We start from the raw sequence: 18996 nt of genomic DNA, 5'->3' as shown, positions 1-18996 counted from the left end.
GCAGATGCAACTTGCAGCCTTGACATAGCTCTTCAGTCATTCCCACAAAGTTCCGACGATGGTCAGATGATGACCGAAACGGACCACACCCCGTAAACCCTTGTCCCAGTTTTCCACATAAGGATACCCTTCCCCTTCGTTCCCCCCCCCACAACAAAATAATATATATATTTATACATATATTATTAATAGTAACCCGGGTTGACAAACTTATTTCTCGCGTCTCAAGCACACCCCCATGTTCTTTCCCTCTCCCCCCCCCCGTTTACAAAAAACCTTCAGCAGGAGCTTGGATTTAGAAGGCATCTTTAAACCAAAAACAAGGTATGTACAAAAGTTTTCCATATTTTTTATTTTGCCATAATTGCCTTCTATACTCGCCCATAATGCGCTAAATATATATATATATATATATATATATATATACACATACATATATATACCCCTTTTTTGAGTTATGTTAGCCAATGTATTAAAATAAGGGACACTTCTAAACAAAAACAGGCTACAATAGCCGTTAATTATATTAATTTGATAATTTATTTATCAAAATAAATTTTGATAAGTAAATTATCAAAATTTATTGACTGTGGTTCTTCCGATTAGACATGCTACTTTTTATGTACCTATACATAAATGGTAATATTTTTTTATTTTTAAGCATTCGTTCGTTTATTTTATCCACTCAAATCCATTGTTGTTTAGACTACCTTGATCCCAAACTGAAGTGAGGAAAGTAAGAGAATGGGACCAATTTTGTTCTATACTCACCTCTCTAAAGTATCTCTCAACATGTGTTCACGCTAAGCCTCTTTAGGTGCATTAATCATGTGTGAATTTAGATCTGTGTTCAGTATTAAACGCAATTCTGTAAAAATGCATTTTACTTTTTGTATTAAAGAAAATTGAATACTGCAGGGAGTGGAAATGTTTTTTAAGCGTAATCTTGGTAATACTTTGTAAAACACAATATTGAAGTTTAATGAAATTAGAAAATAAAGGAATAAACATGTATGGATATGGCATTTATTCTAGTTTGCGCATTTTCATATAATAAAAACGATCTGAGAGGAAGATATTTCAGAGAGCTACTTTTAAACTTGCTCAAAGAATTACCTACGGATCTTAAAAACAAATATTGCAATTTTCCAGCGACTCCATGTTAAAATATTTTGGCTACTGCAACTTTATTAACGACTATTTTTAAATATATTCATTAAATAAGAAGAGACACAAAAATTTCACGTGTTTTAATTAGGCCTGCAGAACAACTGCGCCACATAAAGCTATACAATCACATTCAATTCATGTTTGCTTATTTTATTTGAGAACATTAAATCCTTTTGTTATCAATTTCCAAAATTGTAAATTAAATTCTACTCTTCTTAGGAAGCGTCAGTACAATTACTATAATCTCCTGGACTAACTTCCGAATTGCAAGAAAAATCGCAATCAGAGTGGCAACACAACTCGCCTCGTTTGCATCCATTGCTGCAATAGTTTTTTGGTGGTAGTGGTGGGCAGACTGACTCTGGACATCCCTTGCATATTCCTGAAAGGAAATAAAAAATTATTGGAAGGATAATAAAATACAAACCGTGTTTTCTAATATGAATAAAATGTTTTCAGATTGGAAATTATTTCTGTCAATTTTTGATAATGAATGATATAGACCTCTGTGTGTGTGCTGCTGCGTGTTTATTGAAGGAATTAATTGGACTTATATTCTTACAGCAGCGCTTATCCGGGGCTATCTAACTCAAAGTCCGCAGTATTAATGTGCTGTAGATGTTTAGAAGTTCGTTGGTTGGACTATCATAAAAAAAAATCACACAGTGAATAAAGCAACCTTCTTATTTCGTTAATATTTATGTCAGGAATATGATGATAATGTCTTTTTAAAATCCATTAATTATGTCGAATCAAGGGGATTACGTTAAAATGTAAATGAAAAGCATGTGGTGCGTTGTGTGAAATCGCCTGATTATGGCCATGAGGTTATAGTGTATTAACTGTCCGCGCGGTTAGCCTAGTGGCTGTGCGCTTCGCAACCATATGACTGGGGAAGGAGTGTCCCAGATCCAATTCCCGTCGAAGACGTGAGGAATTTGAGGATCTTTCTCAGGCATAGCCAAGTTAGCAGGTCTTGGGCGCAGGCAGTAGGGTTTTTCCAGCCAGTTTATCTGGTGTTTTTCATCCCGCAAGCAGGCAAACCGTCCCCATGAACACACTCATAAATACTTAACCCCCCCCCCCCCCCCCATGAGGGCGCTCAACTCGCCCCAATAGGGACGGGGGAGAAAAATGGAGGAAACTCCATACACATAAATAAATAAGTGTATTAACTCCGTTAATTGCTTGTTTTCCTGTATTGCTGGAATCGGTCACCTCCACGTAAGAGATTAGTTAGCTCACTCACGGGATTAAACCAAAAGAAAACGTTTATTTAAAAAATCTGCAGTCGACTATAAAACTAGGAAGGATAAAAAAAAATAGAATGTAATTCACAGAATGCTACCTGAGAATTAAAACAATAAAGAAGGATTTCAAATACTGCAAACATTGGAAAATATAAGGAGGTTTATTCAATAGAATACCAGTAATGCATACGAAAAAAAAATGTATAAACTAAAACTTTCAAAATGTTCCTAGATAGATCCGCATTGGTAACCGAAGAAAGTGATAGAACAAGGAATAGAAGAAGAAATAATGGAAGAAATATGAACTAATTCATTATATGAACTTCGCTATATTAGTTCATATGAACTAATATTGGACACCGGAAGAAGTGTATGTAATTTGTAAATCCATTATCGGTAGAGAAAGATTCTATATGCACATCAGTTAATAATCAACGTTCGAGAAAAAATGCGCATAATAGAATAATGGAGGATAGGGATTATATACGCAATATGTACGGAAAGGGTAACACGATATTTGCGTAGGATATTACACGAACTGTGTCCGCTGCATAGAGAATAGTTAAATGGTCACCCATAAGTCAAAATCACAGAAGTTAGTAATGTTGAGTGATCAAGTTTGGAGAGACAACTTTCGACGAAGGAGTAAATATTGATATAGGTATTAAAAAATAGAAAAAGAGGAAGGCCTGTCCGTTCCAAGGATAAGTTCATCATCAACTTTAAAGTAGAGTTGTATTAATAATGAATTGTACATTATTGTAAAACTCATTATTGGAAAATTACACTTACCATCAAAGTAGCAATAAGTACTTCCTTCGCATCCTTCGCAGCACTTATGTCCTTCACCGCAATCTTCGTCTTTGGTGCAACCATGTGATGGTGGTTCATTAGGGAACAGACTGCAATCTGGTTCTGCGAATTAATGTTATATTTCAGTACAATGTGCATAAAACAGTGCATAATAAAGAGGATAAAATTACAAATTGGACTTATTTATGTTGTTTTTCATTTTAATAGAAAATGATAGCTGAGGCACATTAGTTCGGTCATCGGTACTGAACTAAGCAATGCATATTATCTTGAACTGAAATGTGCCTTAATTATTATTATTATAGAGAACTTTCATATTATCATCAAAACACAATACGGTTGTCAGAAAAAATAAGGGAACGACATCTGTCTTGGAAGAATTTACGTATTATTAATGCCGCCTTAGATAAAAACAAAATAGCCACGGTAGTCTTCATAATAACGCAAGTATAGCCCAAATAAATAATCAGCATGGCATAAATCTGCTCATTGACTGGCTCAACAAACACTCCACACAATTAAACTCTGATAAAAAAATTAATGATATTCAGAAATCCGCTGACTCAAAGTTGATAAGATACAGTATATATTAACCATCCAACATCCACTTTCCAACATGAAAAACAAACAGAACTGTAAAACCATTACAATCATTCAGGTTGAAACAATCGATACCTTGGAATTTACTTGGATGCAGATATGAACTGGAATAGTCACATAAACCATCTACAAAACAAACTCCAAACAATAACTGGAAAATATTATATATGTAGAAATTTTTTACCTTGGATATATATTATGTTAAACATTACCAAGCAATTTTATAAGCTCGGTTTTTAATTCCTTTTTCCCAAGTAAGCAAACAGACAAGTAAGTCAAGTTTGCGGCTGCACGTAGTACAACACTAGGCAACTCGTGGTAAAGTTGGCGCAAGCTCTGATCACTTTTCTTAGAATGAATTTTCCTCTAATGCAAAGCACATTTCATTACAGAAATGTATGATGCTATGCATTAAGGTAATGGTCACTACCCATACCGGTTTGGACCTTAATGCATAGCATCATATATATATGATGCTATGCATTTCATATATATATATATATATATATATATATATATATATATATATATGAAAACTCTTGTAAAGAGTACGGACTAAGGATTAACACAAAGAAGACCAAGATAATGATAATGGGCAGAAAAATATAGAAGATAATGTAAAGATAAGATGTGGAGGAAAGATTTTAGAATAAGTGGAAAGATTTCAATATTTAGGTAGATGGATCTCGGAGGAAGGAACTTCAGAGTTGGACATTAAAAATACAATAGGCAAAGCTAAATCGGCATTTATGGAAATAAAGAGAATTTTAATAAACAAGAATATTAAAAAAAGGTGTTAGCGTTGAAATAGTTAAAGCAACAGTTTGGAGTACTGCAAGTTATGGAAGTGAGTCACAGACATTCAGAAAGAGAGATATGGAAAGAATTAATGCATTGGAAATGTGGTGCTATAGAAAGATAGAAAAGATTAGCTATACAGAGCGAATATCAAATCAAGACGTTTCAAGAAGAGTTAGGATGGAAAGAACACTCCTCAAGAATATTATGCAAAGAAAGACCAGATTTGCAGGACATCTTCTTAGAGGTTCTTCGAGACACCTGACAAGAATTATATTACAAGGGAAAGTTGAGGGAAAGAGAAGGCGTGGAAGTCCAACTAGAGAGTGGTTCATTGACATCGTGGAATGGACTCGTTTTAGAATGACGGAGGCGACTGACAGAGAGAAATGGAGAAGAACTGCTCATCTGCTGAAACCCTCTTGCTAGAGGATGTTACCGGACGACGACGATATATATATATATATATATATATATATATATATACTGAATAAGGACTCGTGGACCAACAGGGCAATAAGGGGCAATCATCTTGATTGTAAGGGAAGCGGCACTCCCATGGACCCCTAGCTGGATCTATCCTCTCCTTCTTCTACTTTGAGGAAGACCCACTTACTTTAATCTTTCCTATAAGGCCTTATCAGCCAACTCTTCTTACTTTATGATCCTTGTGCTATTAGAGTACTCGAGGGCCATGGGGTCTTTTCATTTCTGGCCTTACAACTAGGTCCTCTCTATAAACCTTACTATATTTCTTCTATAATCTACCCTTTCCCTTTCAATATACCCTATTCCTCCTATGGGTTTAAATTAGGAAGAAGGCGAGTTCAGAAGCCTTAAGGTAGCAGCCCTACCACTGAACTATTCCATCGTCAGGCTAGTTCCCTGACATGGAGAACATAACCATACTTGTAAGCTGACAGAAAAAGATAATCGGATTGAATCTATGGGAAACGACCCTGGAATGGAAAAGGGAAAACGAAAATGGAAACGACAAAATATAATACACATAGCAAACTGGAATGTAAGAGGAATAGCATATAAAGAAATAGAATTAGACAGTTATTAAATGAAAGAACTTTTAAAATAGCAGTAATCACTGAAACAAAAAAGAAATTAAAAGGAACTATGAGAACTGAAAATTTTAATGTGATATACAGTGGAGTCGACAAAGACCAAAGAGCAAAAGCAGGAGTCATGACTTGGATTCATAACTCCCTTTCAAAACAGTTAAAACATTATAAATTATGGAATGAAAGAATAATAAAAGCTAGAATAAAAATAGATAGAGGCTATTTAACAATAATCGGTTTATATGCCCCAGAAGAAGGAAGAGAACAGGATAATATTGATTTTTATAATCAGCTACAAAACATATATAATAAAATAAATAAAAATGATTACATAATTTTAGCAGGAGACTTAAATGCAAGAACTGGAAACACGAAAATTAATAATAATATAGGAATACATGGAGAATACACTCTAAACAGAAATGGTAAAAAATTGATTGACTTTGTTGTATATAATAACCTAAAAATAATGAATTCCTTCTATAAACATAAAGACATACATAAATATACTTGGGCAGCAAGAGGATGGAAATCAATATTAGATTACTTCATATTAAATGAAAAGACATCAAAATTTTCACTAGATGTTAGAGTTTACAGAGGATATGAAATAAGCAGTGACCACTTCCTTGTTAAAATAAAATTAAGATTACCACCTAAATGGCTACAAGTAACAAGAACAGAAAGAAAAATTGAAACATCTGTTTATAAAACTAGACTATTGAATGACACAAATGTACAATGGCTATATGAACAAAGAATTAACCAGTATCTAGATACAATAAAACAAAATGAAGAAATAGAAATAGAATGGCTTAATATAAATCGATACTAAATGCAGCAGCAAATGAAAGCTTAGGAAAGACCAAAAAATTCAATAAAAGAAAAAAGAAACTGAAGATCTGGGATGATACAATCAAAGAAATAATCAAAAAGAAAAAAGAAGCCTATCACAAATGGTTAAGCAGTAAAGGATTAGAAGATGAAATAGAATATAAAAGAATAAGAGCCATAGCTAAAAGAGAAGTCAGAAAAAGACATAGAGAATCATGGAATAAATTTGTTTCTAATTTAGAACATGATTTATATAAAATAAGACCCAATGTATATAAGATTTTGAAACACCTAAATGCAGATACCAAAGAAAACATAAAATTAAACACTGAATTGAAATTAGAAGAATTTCTAAATTGCTACATAGAACTGTGGACAGACAAATATTTTAAAAAAGACAACTAGCAAACAATTAACGAAAATGAAAAGGAAATAACTGAAGAAGAATTAGAAATCAGCCTGAAAAAACTGAAGAAACGGAAAATCACCTGGAGAAGATAAGCTAGGTTCAGAACTGTATAAATACGCAGGAACAAGATTCAAAAGAAGACTCTTATTATTTTTAAATAAAATTTACTCAACTGGTATCCCCCCACTAGAATGGAAAAAAGCAATTGTGATTCCTATCTTTAAGAAAGGTAATAGAGATGACCCTAAAAACTATAGATGTATCAGTATACTAAATTCATGTTACAAAATATACAGCAGAATCTTAAATAACAAACTAATGAAATATTCCGAAAACTTTATTCTAGAGGTACAAAATGGATTTAGAAAAGGACGATCATGTATAGACCCAGCCTTCTGCCTAAAATTAATAATAGAGAAAAGAAGAGAATATAATTTAGAAACACATATTACATTTATTGACTTTGAAAAAGCATTTGACAAAGTTAAAAGAAACATATTATTTAACATATTAAAAGAAAAACAAATACCAAATAATACCCTAAAAGCTGTCACAAGTATATATGAAAATAATCAAATACAAATAAGATTAAATCATGAGCTATCATATAAAAGAGAGATAAACCAAGGAGTGCGACAGGGATGTCCCCTCTCAGCAACTCTTTTTAATATCTACTTAAATGAAATAATAATAAAATGGAATAAAAAGTTACATCAAGGAATTAAACTTTCTCCTACAGTAAACTTAATAATTAATAATATACCAAATAATAATTACAAATTCTGAAGATAAACTTCAGAAAGCTATTTTAGATCTAAATGAGATATCCAAAGATTATGGTATGATAATATCAACAGAAAAATAAAAAACTATGGCCTTTAAAGGACAAGATCCAGCAAGAACTAAAATAGTATTAGATAACAAGATCTTAGAACAGGTGAATTCATTTAACTACCTAGGATGTATGATCACTTATGAAAATGAAAAAGATATAAACGTAAAAATTGCAAAATATTTAAAAATAACAGGTGTAATTAACTCTATATTTAAACCAAACCTAGTTCAAAAACAAACCAGGCAAAAAGTATACAATACATTAGCCCTACCGGTCTTAATGTATGGAAGCGAAATCTGGACAATAAAACAAAAAGACAAACAAAGATTAACAACAGCAGAAATGAAGTTTATGAGAAAAACTGCGAAGTATACCCTATTTGATCACAAAAGAAACGAAGATATTATGAAAGAATTAAACCAAGAACCAGTAATTGAAAAAATTAAAAAATATAAACATAGATGGATGGAACACGGTCAAAGAATGAAAACCGAAAGATTACCAAAACAAGCCTTAAAGTACAAGCCATTAGGAAAAAGAAAACCAGGACGTCCTCTTAAACGATTCAACGATAACTTCTAAGGCCGGAACAGGCCATACTATGCCTAAATCCATGATACGTATGATGATATATATATATATATATAATTAAATATATATGAATAAAATAAAAAAATAAAAATAATTAAATTGCATAGTACTATAATAACTAAATAAATATAAAATACTTACTTACCACACCCTATATCTCCATTACTATTCTCTGCATCTTTAGCTAAAAGCTGAAATAACATCATAAGCACGAAGGTGAATTACATTTTTATTACTCACGTAAAATTGCGGATAAATTTTTGAATACCTGAATATTTTAGTAATAAACCTTCATCACTGCTTTAAAGCCAACTATAAGCTAAATATATTAGAAATTTAAAACATAATGTAATAGCCGCTTTTCAAAATATAAGTTTTGCGATTAGCAACATTTATTGGTTTGAAAAGAATTTCATCGTCTCTTAAATGCCATAAACTTCAATATATTACAGACCATAAGCGAAAAATGCTACCATACATATAACGTTTTTAATTCTTTTAGATAGCTTTTTATATATTAATATTTTCTTCTCTAATACATATATACAACATAAATTTGATTTCCGTTAGCGGAAAATTTGACGTTTGGTTATTGATTAAAAAATTTCAACATTCAGTGTTCGAAGTCATATCACGGTGAAACAGTGTACAGTTAATAATATTATAAAATATAAAATAAACATAGTTTTTAGAAGAAAATTTAAGAAAAATTTAACATTGTATTATAATAAACTTTGTAATATAAATATAATAATATATACCTTAGTAAAAAATTGGTTATTTATAGTTTGTATTTTTATTAATGAAGTATTTCAAAACACCTTTTGTATTTAAAATTATTTCATAGTTAATTGAAAACGTTATTTCCTGTTTATGCGAGAGACAAGTCAGCCAAGGTTTTCCCTTATGAAATGGGACAACTGCTCTCATTAAAAATGGAGAGATTGACTCGGCAGTAAATAAATATAAATAACCTAACTCTACAAATTCAGAAAGCAATAGAATCAGTCAGGCAATCCACTGCCTTCCACCCAACCAACCGTATACCAGAAGAAATCATGGAGCTAATCAGAGCAAACAAATAGAGCCAGAAAAAGATACCAGAGCCCTACAAGACAAAACAGTTTTGAACAACCGAAACAGACAAATCCGTGAAGCTCTTCAAAAACACAGAAACCATCAATGGGAAACCAAATTGGCTAACATCAATACTGAAGATCATTCTGTCTGGAAATTCTTAAGAGCGATCCGCACCAATAAGCAATCATACCCCCTATACAAACCAAGAAAGGGACAGTTCACAAAGATGAAGCACAATTAGATAACCTAGAATCTCAGTGCAATCCATCTTATACAAATTTAAATATCAACCTTATATACAAGATTCACCGTCAGGTTAGGACAACCTTACGACAGAACACTGTTAACTCCGAACATATCACGCCTACAAATCCGGCAGGAATGAAAAATATCATCTCCCATCTAAACGGTAAAAACGCTCCAGGACCAGATGGCATAACTAACAGAATAGTAAATCTACTCTCAAGAAAGGCCATAGTCCATCTCGTCAACATTACAAAATGCCATTTTTAGATTCCAGCATTTTCCTACTACATGGAAAACAGCCAGCATCATGCATTGAAGAAGCCAGGAAAAAATCCTCACCTTCCCGAAAGCTACAGACCCATAAGCCTGTTGTCCAGCCTCGGAAAGGTGACAGAGAAAGTGATCCTCTCAAGATTCCAAGCAGAAACAGATAAGTTAGGAATTTTGCCTAATGAACAGTTTGGCTTCCGTAAGGGCAATAGTACAGCTCAACAAGTACACCGACTGGTAGAAATCATTACTAAAGGCTATAACTTGAAACTCAATACAGCTGCCATCTTCATCGACGCAGAGAAGGCGTTTGACAAAGTATGGCATCAAGGCCTTCTCTACAAACTGATAAAATTTAACTTGCCAATCAAGTTAACAAAAATAATCCACTCTTACCTGAAAGACAGATATATGCAGGTCAGGGTCGGCGAAACGGTTTCGACCAGACGCAGGGTCTCGGCAGGTGTGCCTCAGGGATCTCTTCTGGCCCCTCTCCTGTTCTCAATCTACGTAGCAGATATCTCTCTGAAGCCGAGAACAACATTCACTGCATTATATGCAGATGATACTGCATTAATGGCAAGATCTCTGAGCCCAAAACTGGCAACTAGAAGGCTTCAAACCAGCAAACACATTTCAGAAAAGTGGATGGCAGACTGGAGGATCCAAGTTAACCCCCAGAAAAGCACAGCCATAATGTTTACTAGAAAGAAAATCCATAGCATGGAGGACATTTATTTATTGGGAGTAAAGATTAAATGGCAGACTGAAGTTAAATATCTTGGAGTGATTCTTGATAGTAAACTCCTATTCAGCAAACATATAAGTTACATTACCTCGACGATATCCAAAGTCTTAGTACAGCTCTACCCTATGATCAGCAGACAAAGTAAACTGGATGCCCAAACACAATTAACAATTTACAAGATAGTAATTCGACCGGTCATCACTTACGTATCCCCAGCGTGGAGCCACGCCGGAAAGTCAAACATTCTAAAACTTCAGATATTAGAGAATAAGTGCCTGAGGATGATTCTGGATGCCCCTTGGTTTATTAGAAACTCCCAGATCCATAGAGAAGATAATATCCCTTATATCTCTTCCCTTCTCCTAGATCTAGCTGAGAAGTTCTTTACCAAGACAAGCAACCATCCAAACCCGTTAATCAAGGAAGCTTCGGAATGTAATGAAGCGGAAAGTAACAAATATAAAAGACGAAAGTCTATCTTAAGTTCAGCTGAAGACAGCTAATTTCACTGCCCTCAGTGGACGAGCTTATAGCTCATAAACTCTCCATTCAAAGTTCTTTCGTTACAAACAAAGGGGAATATGAAAAGCAATTTTGCTTCACCCATCTAGCCAGAAATGTTATTCGTTATTCGTCGTGTTTATGCAATTCTATAGTTATAGCCTGACCTACAGACAGCACAGTCGGGTTGGAAGCTCAGACGTACCTGATATAATCATCCTCAGAAACATTGGATACCAACATCAGCTGGAAACACTAAACGCGCTGTTTTCCGACCATAACACCATCCTGCTTAAGCTCGGTATGCTAGAGCAACCAACTCCTCCACACGCATTTATACCTTAGAACAAACTCTCTAGAATTCTCCCAGAGCAGATCGGCACGGACCCCGTTGTTCACAATAAAGAGGAGATAGACATTGCTGTAAACAACCTAACCAGCCAAATCAAAAAAGCAATAAAATCAGTTACGTTACCCAAACTACAGTCGTTCAGGAGGATCCCCGAGGAAATCATGGACCTAATACTGAACTGATTAAATCAGCAAGTCCGTGAAGTTCTTCAAGAACACCGAAACCATGATTGGAAAACCAAATTGACTAATTTAAACCCAGGGGACAACTCCATCTGGAAATTCTTGAGATCCCTCAGCACTAAATGATAACTTATTCCCCCAATACAGACCAAGAAGGGAATAGACCACAGAGAAAAAAGAAAAAGCTGAAGCTCTAATAGACAATTTGGAAACATAATGTAACCCCCTCTTACGAAAATTTAAACATCAGCCTTATCTACAAAATTCACCGCAGTGTCAAGCAAGCCTTAGGACAACAAAAGGATAATTCAGAACATATCACAATTACTTCTCCAGCAGAAATAACAAGTATTATAACCCACCTGAACAACAAAAAGGTTCCAGGGCCAGATGGCATCACCAAGAGAATAATTAAATTACTACCCAGAGAAGCTGTAATTTAGTCAACATAATCAACGCTACTCTTAGAGTTTGGCACTTTCCCACAATCTGGAAGACTGCCGACATCATTCCTATCAAAAAAGATAAGAAAGAACTCCCAAATCCCAGACAGCTGCAGACCTATCAGTCTTCTACCTTGTCTTGGTAAGGTCGCTGAAAACGTTATCCTCACAAGGCTTCAATCTGAAACGGACAAGTTAGGAATCATTCCAAAAGAGCAATTTGCATTCCGGAAATATCATAATACTGTACAACAGATACATAGACTGGTTGAGCATATCACAAAAGGCTACAATTGGAACCTGCATATAGCTGCTGTCTTCATAGATGTTGCGAAGGCTTTTGAAAAGGTGTGGGATCAGGGCCTGCTTTATAAACTCATAGAATTCAACCTATCAATCAAGCTATTAAAAATGATGGATGCATACCTCAAAGACAGATATATGCAAGTAAAAATAAATGAAATTACATCAACTAGACGCAAAAGAAGTTTGCCTCAGGGCTCTCTCTCACTTGCCCCCCCCCCCCCTTTTAATTTTCAATCTACATAGCTGACATCCCCCAAAACCCTAATCCAACCATCACTGCATTATATGCAGATGATGCCGCTCTACTAGCAAGATCTCTCATCCCCCAACTGGCAATCAAGACTCCAAAGCAGTATTTATATACTAGAAAAGTGGCTGAGAGACTGAAGGATTCAAGTAAACCTCCACAAAAGTTCAGCTGTAACTTTTTCCAAAATAAGGTCCAGAGCAACAAGGACATACACCTATCAGGAGTCAAGATTCCATGGCAGAATGAAGTTAAATATCTCGGCGTGCTGCTTACAAAAAACTTAAATTCAGCAATCACATAAAACACATTGGCTCGAAGACATCTAATGCAATCGGTGCAACTCTACTTCAGGATCAACAGCAGAAGCAAGGTGGATATACGTAACAAACTACTTATATATATGGTAATACGCCCAGTTATACTTACGCATCTCCTGCATGGAGTCATACCTCGAATACAAATATTCAAAAACTGCAGAGGATAGAGAACAAATGCCTGAGGATGACTTTGGATGCCCCATGGTTTATAAGAAACTACCAGATCCACAGAGTAGTCAACATTCCCTATATCTCTTCCCTTCCCCATGATCTTGCAGAAAAGTTTTTCAACAAGGCAAGAAATCATCCAAACCCGCGGATAAAACAAGCTTCGGACTATAATGAAGCGAAATACTACAAATATAAAAGGCCCACGTCTATCTTATGCTCAGCTGAACTCAGCTAATCTCAATGTCCTCACAGGGCGAGCTTAGAACTCAATAACACTCCGCTCAAAAAGTTTCCCTCACAGACAAAGGGAAATATGAAAAGCATTAGTGCTTCACCTATCAAACAAGTAATGTTCTGCGTGTTTATGCAACTCTGATTTTCATGACGTGCTTACAAAAAGTAAATAAATAAGAATCTAATATAATATAATATAATATAATAATTACATTAACAGTACAATCTGAAAATAATAAAATAAAAATAATGACGTTATTTTCTTTAAGATAACTATGTATTGAAATGTACATACAGTAGTCATTTTCAATGCTTAAAAGAATTATCAAACTAAAACTTCGTCCCCTATGGTACCACTGTAACTAACTAGATAGGTTCCTAAAATAACAAATGATGACACTATTATAAAAAAAAATAAATAATAATAGGTCTTTGTTATCTTCGAGAAATCCAGAATTCAGTTAAGAAAATTTAAATATTTTGACATCTAAATACGTATTGCAAATTATTAGGATTTATTTAATAACATCAGAAAATTAACAAACTAATCCGTCAAAGTAAATATAACTTTAGAAAAAGTGCGTAAGCTGTCTTGTAAATTTACTTCATAGTGAATCCATACTGTTGCAAAACATTTCTAAACTATTCTCTAATTATTAATAGAAGTCCAGTTGTCGACATTGTTATCGCTGGATTAACCAGTTTGAACTGTTTAGGAGTACGAAATATGATAAGACACAATAACTTAAACACTTTAGGAATAATCGTGAGAAAACTTCTTACCGGTATCAATTTGGAAATTGATATCGTTATTTCCATAAAAAAGCTTTATTTCCATAAAGCTTTTTATGGAAATAACGACGAAGTGAAATAAATCCCGCTATAAAATAGTGTTTCTGATTCCACTACAGGAACACATTGACACCTGGAATGCATGTAGCAAAGAGAGAGAGAGTTACACATTAAACATTTACTTAATCACGTGTTACCTGTTGCTTCATAACTGACTCATCGTTTCAATCTAAAAAAGCCTACATTTTTAACTACATTTGGAATGTCCACAGTTTGTTTGGCCCAAAAATATAAACGATAGAAAAGTTCAGAAGTAATTTTCGATAACCTTTTAGTTATTTACTGTATTATTTGTAAATAATGCAGGTATGAGGTTTAGACAGATGAAAGAGAATTGTTATCACGTGATATCTGTAGCTCGTTTTAATATGTCATATTTTTATTCATTATTCAGTACAAGTATTATACCTCTGGGATGAGTCACATATCCTTGTGCTAGTTTACCGATACATTCCTATAATTACGAAACGTGAACTGTTTTCTGGTGTTTTTCCATTGATATTTACATTATTTTAGAGAAAAATATACCATTCAGGATTTATTTATTGAAACGAGATGGCAGAAGTTGTGAGAAATGTCCCCCCCCACACACACACATGCCATAGTCTCCAAATCATTCATACTTATTACACTTGTCGGTTATGACTAGCTGGTTAACAATTTTCAAAAGTTAAAAGAGTTCTCTTACTCCCTTTAGGGAAATTACTTAAATGAAGTAGGCAGAACGTTTTTAAAAATTCAGTTCAAACTGCTGCCATCTCGACATACTAATCATGAACAGACGAGTAATTTTTTTAATATTTTTCAAAGTGGATTTTTGCACATCCCACAAATAAATTCAGTAGTCAATTAAAAGGCTGTCCATTATTATTACTTATTTATTTGTCAATATTGCATTGTTATTATGTTGTGTTTAATTTTTATTTTCAGCCTGTAACTCCCCCCCCCCCCCGCCAGGGTAAACGCGTCTCCCATTGGGGGAAGGGTGGACCCACTTCTCTCATGGTGACCCATGCTGGTTCACCATGGGAGAAGTGCTACCATGCATCTTATATGTCACCTGTATGAATGAATGTTTGAAGGTGGAAGATGCCTATAGGGGATTCGAACGCACAGCCGGCTGCAGGACGGTTATGCTAACCACATTGCCAACTAGGCCAGCTGACGCTTACTTATTTATTGATCTTCTCCTAAATAAAAAGTGAAATAACATAATTTTGGTAGTGTATTCTAAGAAGGGTATTCTTCCCCTAAATACATATAACGTAGGGAAATACTTTCCGGAATGTGACAGACTTGAGCGTATAAAATGGGAAAGCATAACGCATGCCATTTTATCTCATTGGGAATGGCTAATACTTACGGTGATTATCAAACTCAGTTGAGTGTTTACGATATACGTATCAAACACAAGTTTATTTTCCTCTCCTAATGCCTTCTACTGACATAAGGAGAAATTATTTTAATAGAAATATTATTTTTTATTTAAAAAATCGCTCAATTGTTTATTAATAAAAATAAATAATTATAACAAAAATTGCTACTACTTCCTGTATCCCATTAATTACTACACCGATACACAAAACCAACGTCCATATTACTATTTTTTCAACTTATCAAAAATAATGAAATACCATCCAGCACAGAGGTGGATTATTTTCTCATCGTTACCATAAAATTTCAATTTATAGATATTCGTTTATATCTTCTTCTTCTTCTTCTTTTCTTCCCATCAGGTATTAGACCTAGTGGCCTATTACGGAGCTATCTTTAGCCCTTCTAAATCGTACCAGTCCCGAGGATAAGTTGGCTAGCCCTATGCCTCTCGGTGTGTTCATGGGACTGGTTTTGCCTGATTCCAGGAGGAAAAACCCCACTGTCCAATCCCAAGACTGGCTAACTTGGCTATGGCTGAGAAAGATCTTTAAGCTTCTCACGTCGACTACCAGATTCGAACCCAGGACACTTCGTTCCCAAGCCATAGCCACTCGGCTAACCGCGCAGACGTATTAGTTTATATATGAGCTTCAATTATAATAAACACTCATTATTATTTTAAACTCAAGTAACAAATCAATTCACGTTTTTAAATTTAAAATTTTAAAATTGATGACACTTTTTCGGGAGTACAACATTCACCCTGAAAACTGTTCGTACCATTTAAATCTACTCCTCACACCCTTGTTAATCAAACTCATACATAATTTCCAGGGATGACCTCTTGTTCTTTCACCACTATCCCACTGTTGAAATATTTTTCCAGCATCAATCATATAGAAATCTTTCAGTAACTTAATTTTTTCTATCATACTCCCCTCCTCTTCTTTGCTTAACAACCATCTTCTCTAATCCACAAAATCTCAATCGAATGTAGGAAGCATTCCAGAGACCCCTCACCAACTTGGTCACTCAGACCTGAATCGTTTCTACCACTTCCTCATCTCCAAGGAATCCAGGGGATCAGGCCTGAGCACTGTATAATGAAGATGTGGACATATGAACACCTTATGAAGAGGAATAATAACTTCTTAACCCTTGAATTTTGTGTGTTCTTCAATAACCAAGTATTCCTATAAGCTACCTTGGACACGTTAGCAATATTCTCTCGAACTTCAACTCTCTATTCCACTAATACCCCCAATTCTCTATCCTCATCAATCTCTTGGAGTATCATTCCAAGTGTGGCACACAGCGTGTAATCTTTTAATCCCAAAATGCATAATTTTACAATTTTCTACATTGAACTGATATCCATTATTTTTGTCCCATAATGCCAGTTTATTTAAACCATCATGCAAGCTCTCTAAATGATGACCCAATCACAGAACCTTCTTGAACACCACTTGTCACCTACTTCATCCTGGACGGTGTTCCTCCACACACACACACACACACACACACACACACACACACACACACACACACACACACACACACACACACACACACACACACACACACACACACTACTTTTGGTATCTGTCCATGAGCCATTCTGTTATCCACATCGCCAGTTTAACATCCATCCCCATTTATTCTAATTTGCGTAAGAGTATTCCATGGTGTATCGTGTCAAAAGCTTTAGCAATGTCCGCAGTAACACTCTGTGGACATATCCAACTCAGATGTCACTATATATAAAAGTCACTATACAGGGTGGTTCAAAATTCCACATACAAACTTTGAGGGGAGGTTGAGAACATCAAAATCAACCATATTCACATAGGAAAGCATGACCGGAAACGCCACCCGAAAGTGATAGGTAGCGCTGTTCGTCAGCGGTCCAAGTGAGCAAGTGGGGCTTCCTCATTCAAGCTTTCGACGTCGTGCGAAGAACATGCGCCGTTTTACGAACACACTTTACTTTTGCAATTCGTTCACAACTCGTTTACGATATTATGTATACAACTACTATTGAACTGTTCAGTTACGCATAATGAAGTTTCTTACACTACTTACTGCCCTGTGTTATTTCTGTATCTTTGTGTCTCTGTTAGGACCTTCCGGTGGCGTTTCCGGTAATGCTTTCCTATGTGAATTTGGTTGATTTTGATGTTCTATACCTCCCCTCAAAGTTTGTAATTTGAAACCATCCTGTATATATGTCACTTTTTATAAAAGTTAATTATAAAGCATAAATGGCACTTTTTTATTTACTATCGTTATGAATTCACGGGGTATACTATTCAATGTACTTCCTTCCGAGTATGCTACAATGGGAATCTTTTGCACAGTATATTCAACGATAGAACGCAGATGGCTGAGACTGATGTTGCGCACATGCTGCGTTATGCTGTCTTCCGGCGCTGGCAAGTTATCAGGATGATACTGATAAGCCCTGTCTATGAGAAATCCTGAGTGCCAGAAGTCACAGGGAGGCAGATCAGGTGAACGAGGGGCCATACGCAGTGGGAAACTCACGCCTGATCACTCTGGCTTCCGTAAATTGTTCTCGAAGAACCTCCTATACGGATCGAAGGATGGGTGGAGGGCCCCATCCTGCATGAAAATGACTGAATTCATGTACAGCTTATACTGTAGCTGTGGCACGAAGAAATTGTTTATCCTATCGCGATACCTCTCAGCAGTAACTAAGCAGGCCACAGGACCCAACTGTCGAATATCCTCAAAGGAGAATGGTCTAATGATAAACGAAGCTGTAAACCAGCGCTAGACAGTAACTTTGAGTGAAAGGAATTTGATGGATTGCATGCGGGTTTTGCGTAGCCCATACCAGGCAATTGTCGGTATTCTGAACTCTGTTGAGATGAAAGTGAGCCTCATCTGCTACAAAATCATCCTCCACACAGCGTCCAACTCCACTCGAACAAGGAATGTTAAAGCGAATGTTAGTCGACTTTCTTAGAAATGCTGACTTTTCCAGACAGTTGTATAAGGCACATCTATGTGTCTTGATACAGCACGTACACTTCAGGTACTAACGCTGTTATTCATGGTGTGTTCCACAAATGCAGGAGCAACTTCGTTCACTTCTTGTGAGCTGACTGCTTTGCGATCACTGCCAAATCCCATTTCGTCATAACGAATAACCATTCATCGTAGAGCACATGGAGATAGTAGACCTTCTGGACATTTTTCAAGCGACGACATTCCTGGATTCAATCAGCAGCATCGCAAATGTTTAAGTCTTCACGAACAAAGCATATTGTG

General features: G+C 35.3%; 1 protein-coding gene across 1 annotated transcript; it reads right to left on the bottom strand.

The window, feature by feature from the left end:
• Positions 1 to 1385: 1385 nt before the first annotated feature.
• On the bottom strand, positions 1386 to 14364 carry LOC150106011 (uncharacterized). The gene is made up of 4 exons (XM_090394615.1): positions 14257 to 14364; positions 8519 to 8564; positions 3213 to 3335; positions 1386 to 1552 (listed from the first exon to the last, which is right to left on the bottom strand). The coding sequence occupies exons 1-4, from the start codon at positions 14290 to 14292 to the stop codon at positions 1386 to 1388; spliced, it is 372 nt and encodes a 123-aa protein (XP_090250741.1). The 5' UTR covers positions 14293 to 14364.
• Positions 14365 to 18996: the final 4632 nt, after the last annotated feature.

The sequence above is a fragment of the Typopeltis vanoorti genome, chromosome 6 (assembly GCF_054136105.1).
Source record: "Typopeltis vanoorti isolate ZY-2024b chromosome 6, IOZ_Tvanoo_1.0, whole genome shotgun sequence".
Lineage (NCBI taxonomy): Eukaryota > Metazoa > Arthropoda > Arachnida > Uropygi > Thelyphonidae > Typopeltis > Typopeltis vanoorti.
Note: the sequence above shows the minus strand (reverse complement) of the source record. Positions and strands in the feature narration are given on the sequence as shown.

What these genes read in the sequence shown, in the direction of transcription:
- LOC150106011 (XM_090394615.1), bottom strand. Translation starts at nt 14,292, where the DNA reads ATGGAAATAACGATATCAATTTCCAAATTGATACCG. An exon ending in TAATGGAGATATAGGGTGTG is followed by an intron (nt 3,336 to 8,518) that starts GTAAGTAAGTAT and finishes ATTAATTCGCAG; the next exon opens with AACCAGATTGCAGTCTGTTC. An exon ending in TACTTATTGCTACTTTGATG is followed by an intron (nt 1,553 to 3,212) that starts GTAAGTGTAATT and finishes ATTTCCTTTCAG; the next exon opens with GAATATGCAAGGGATGTCCA.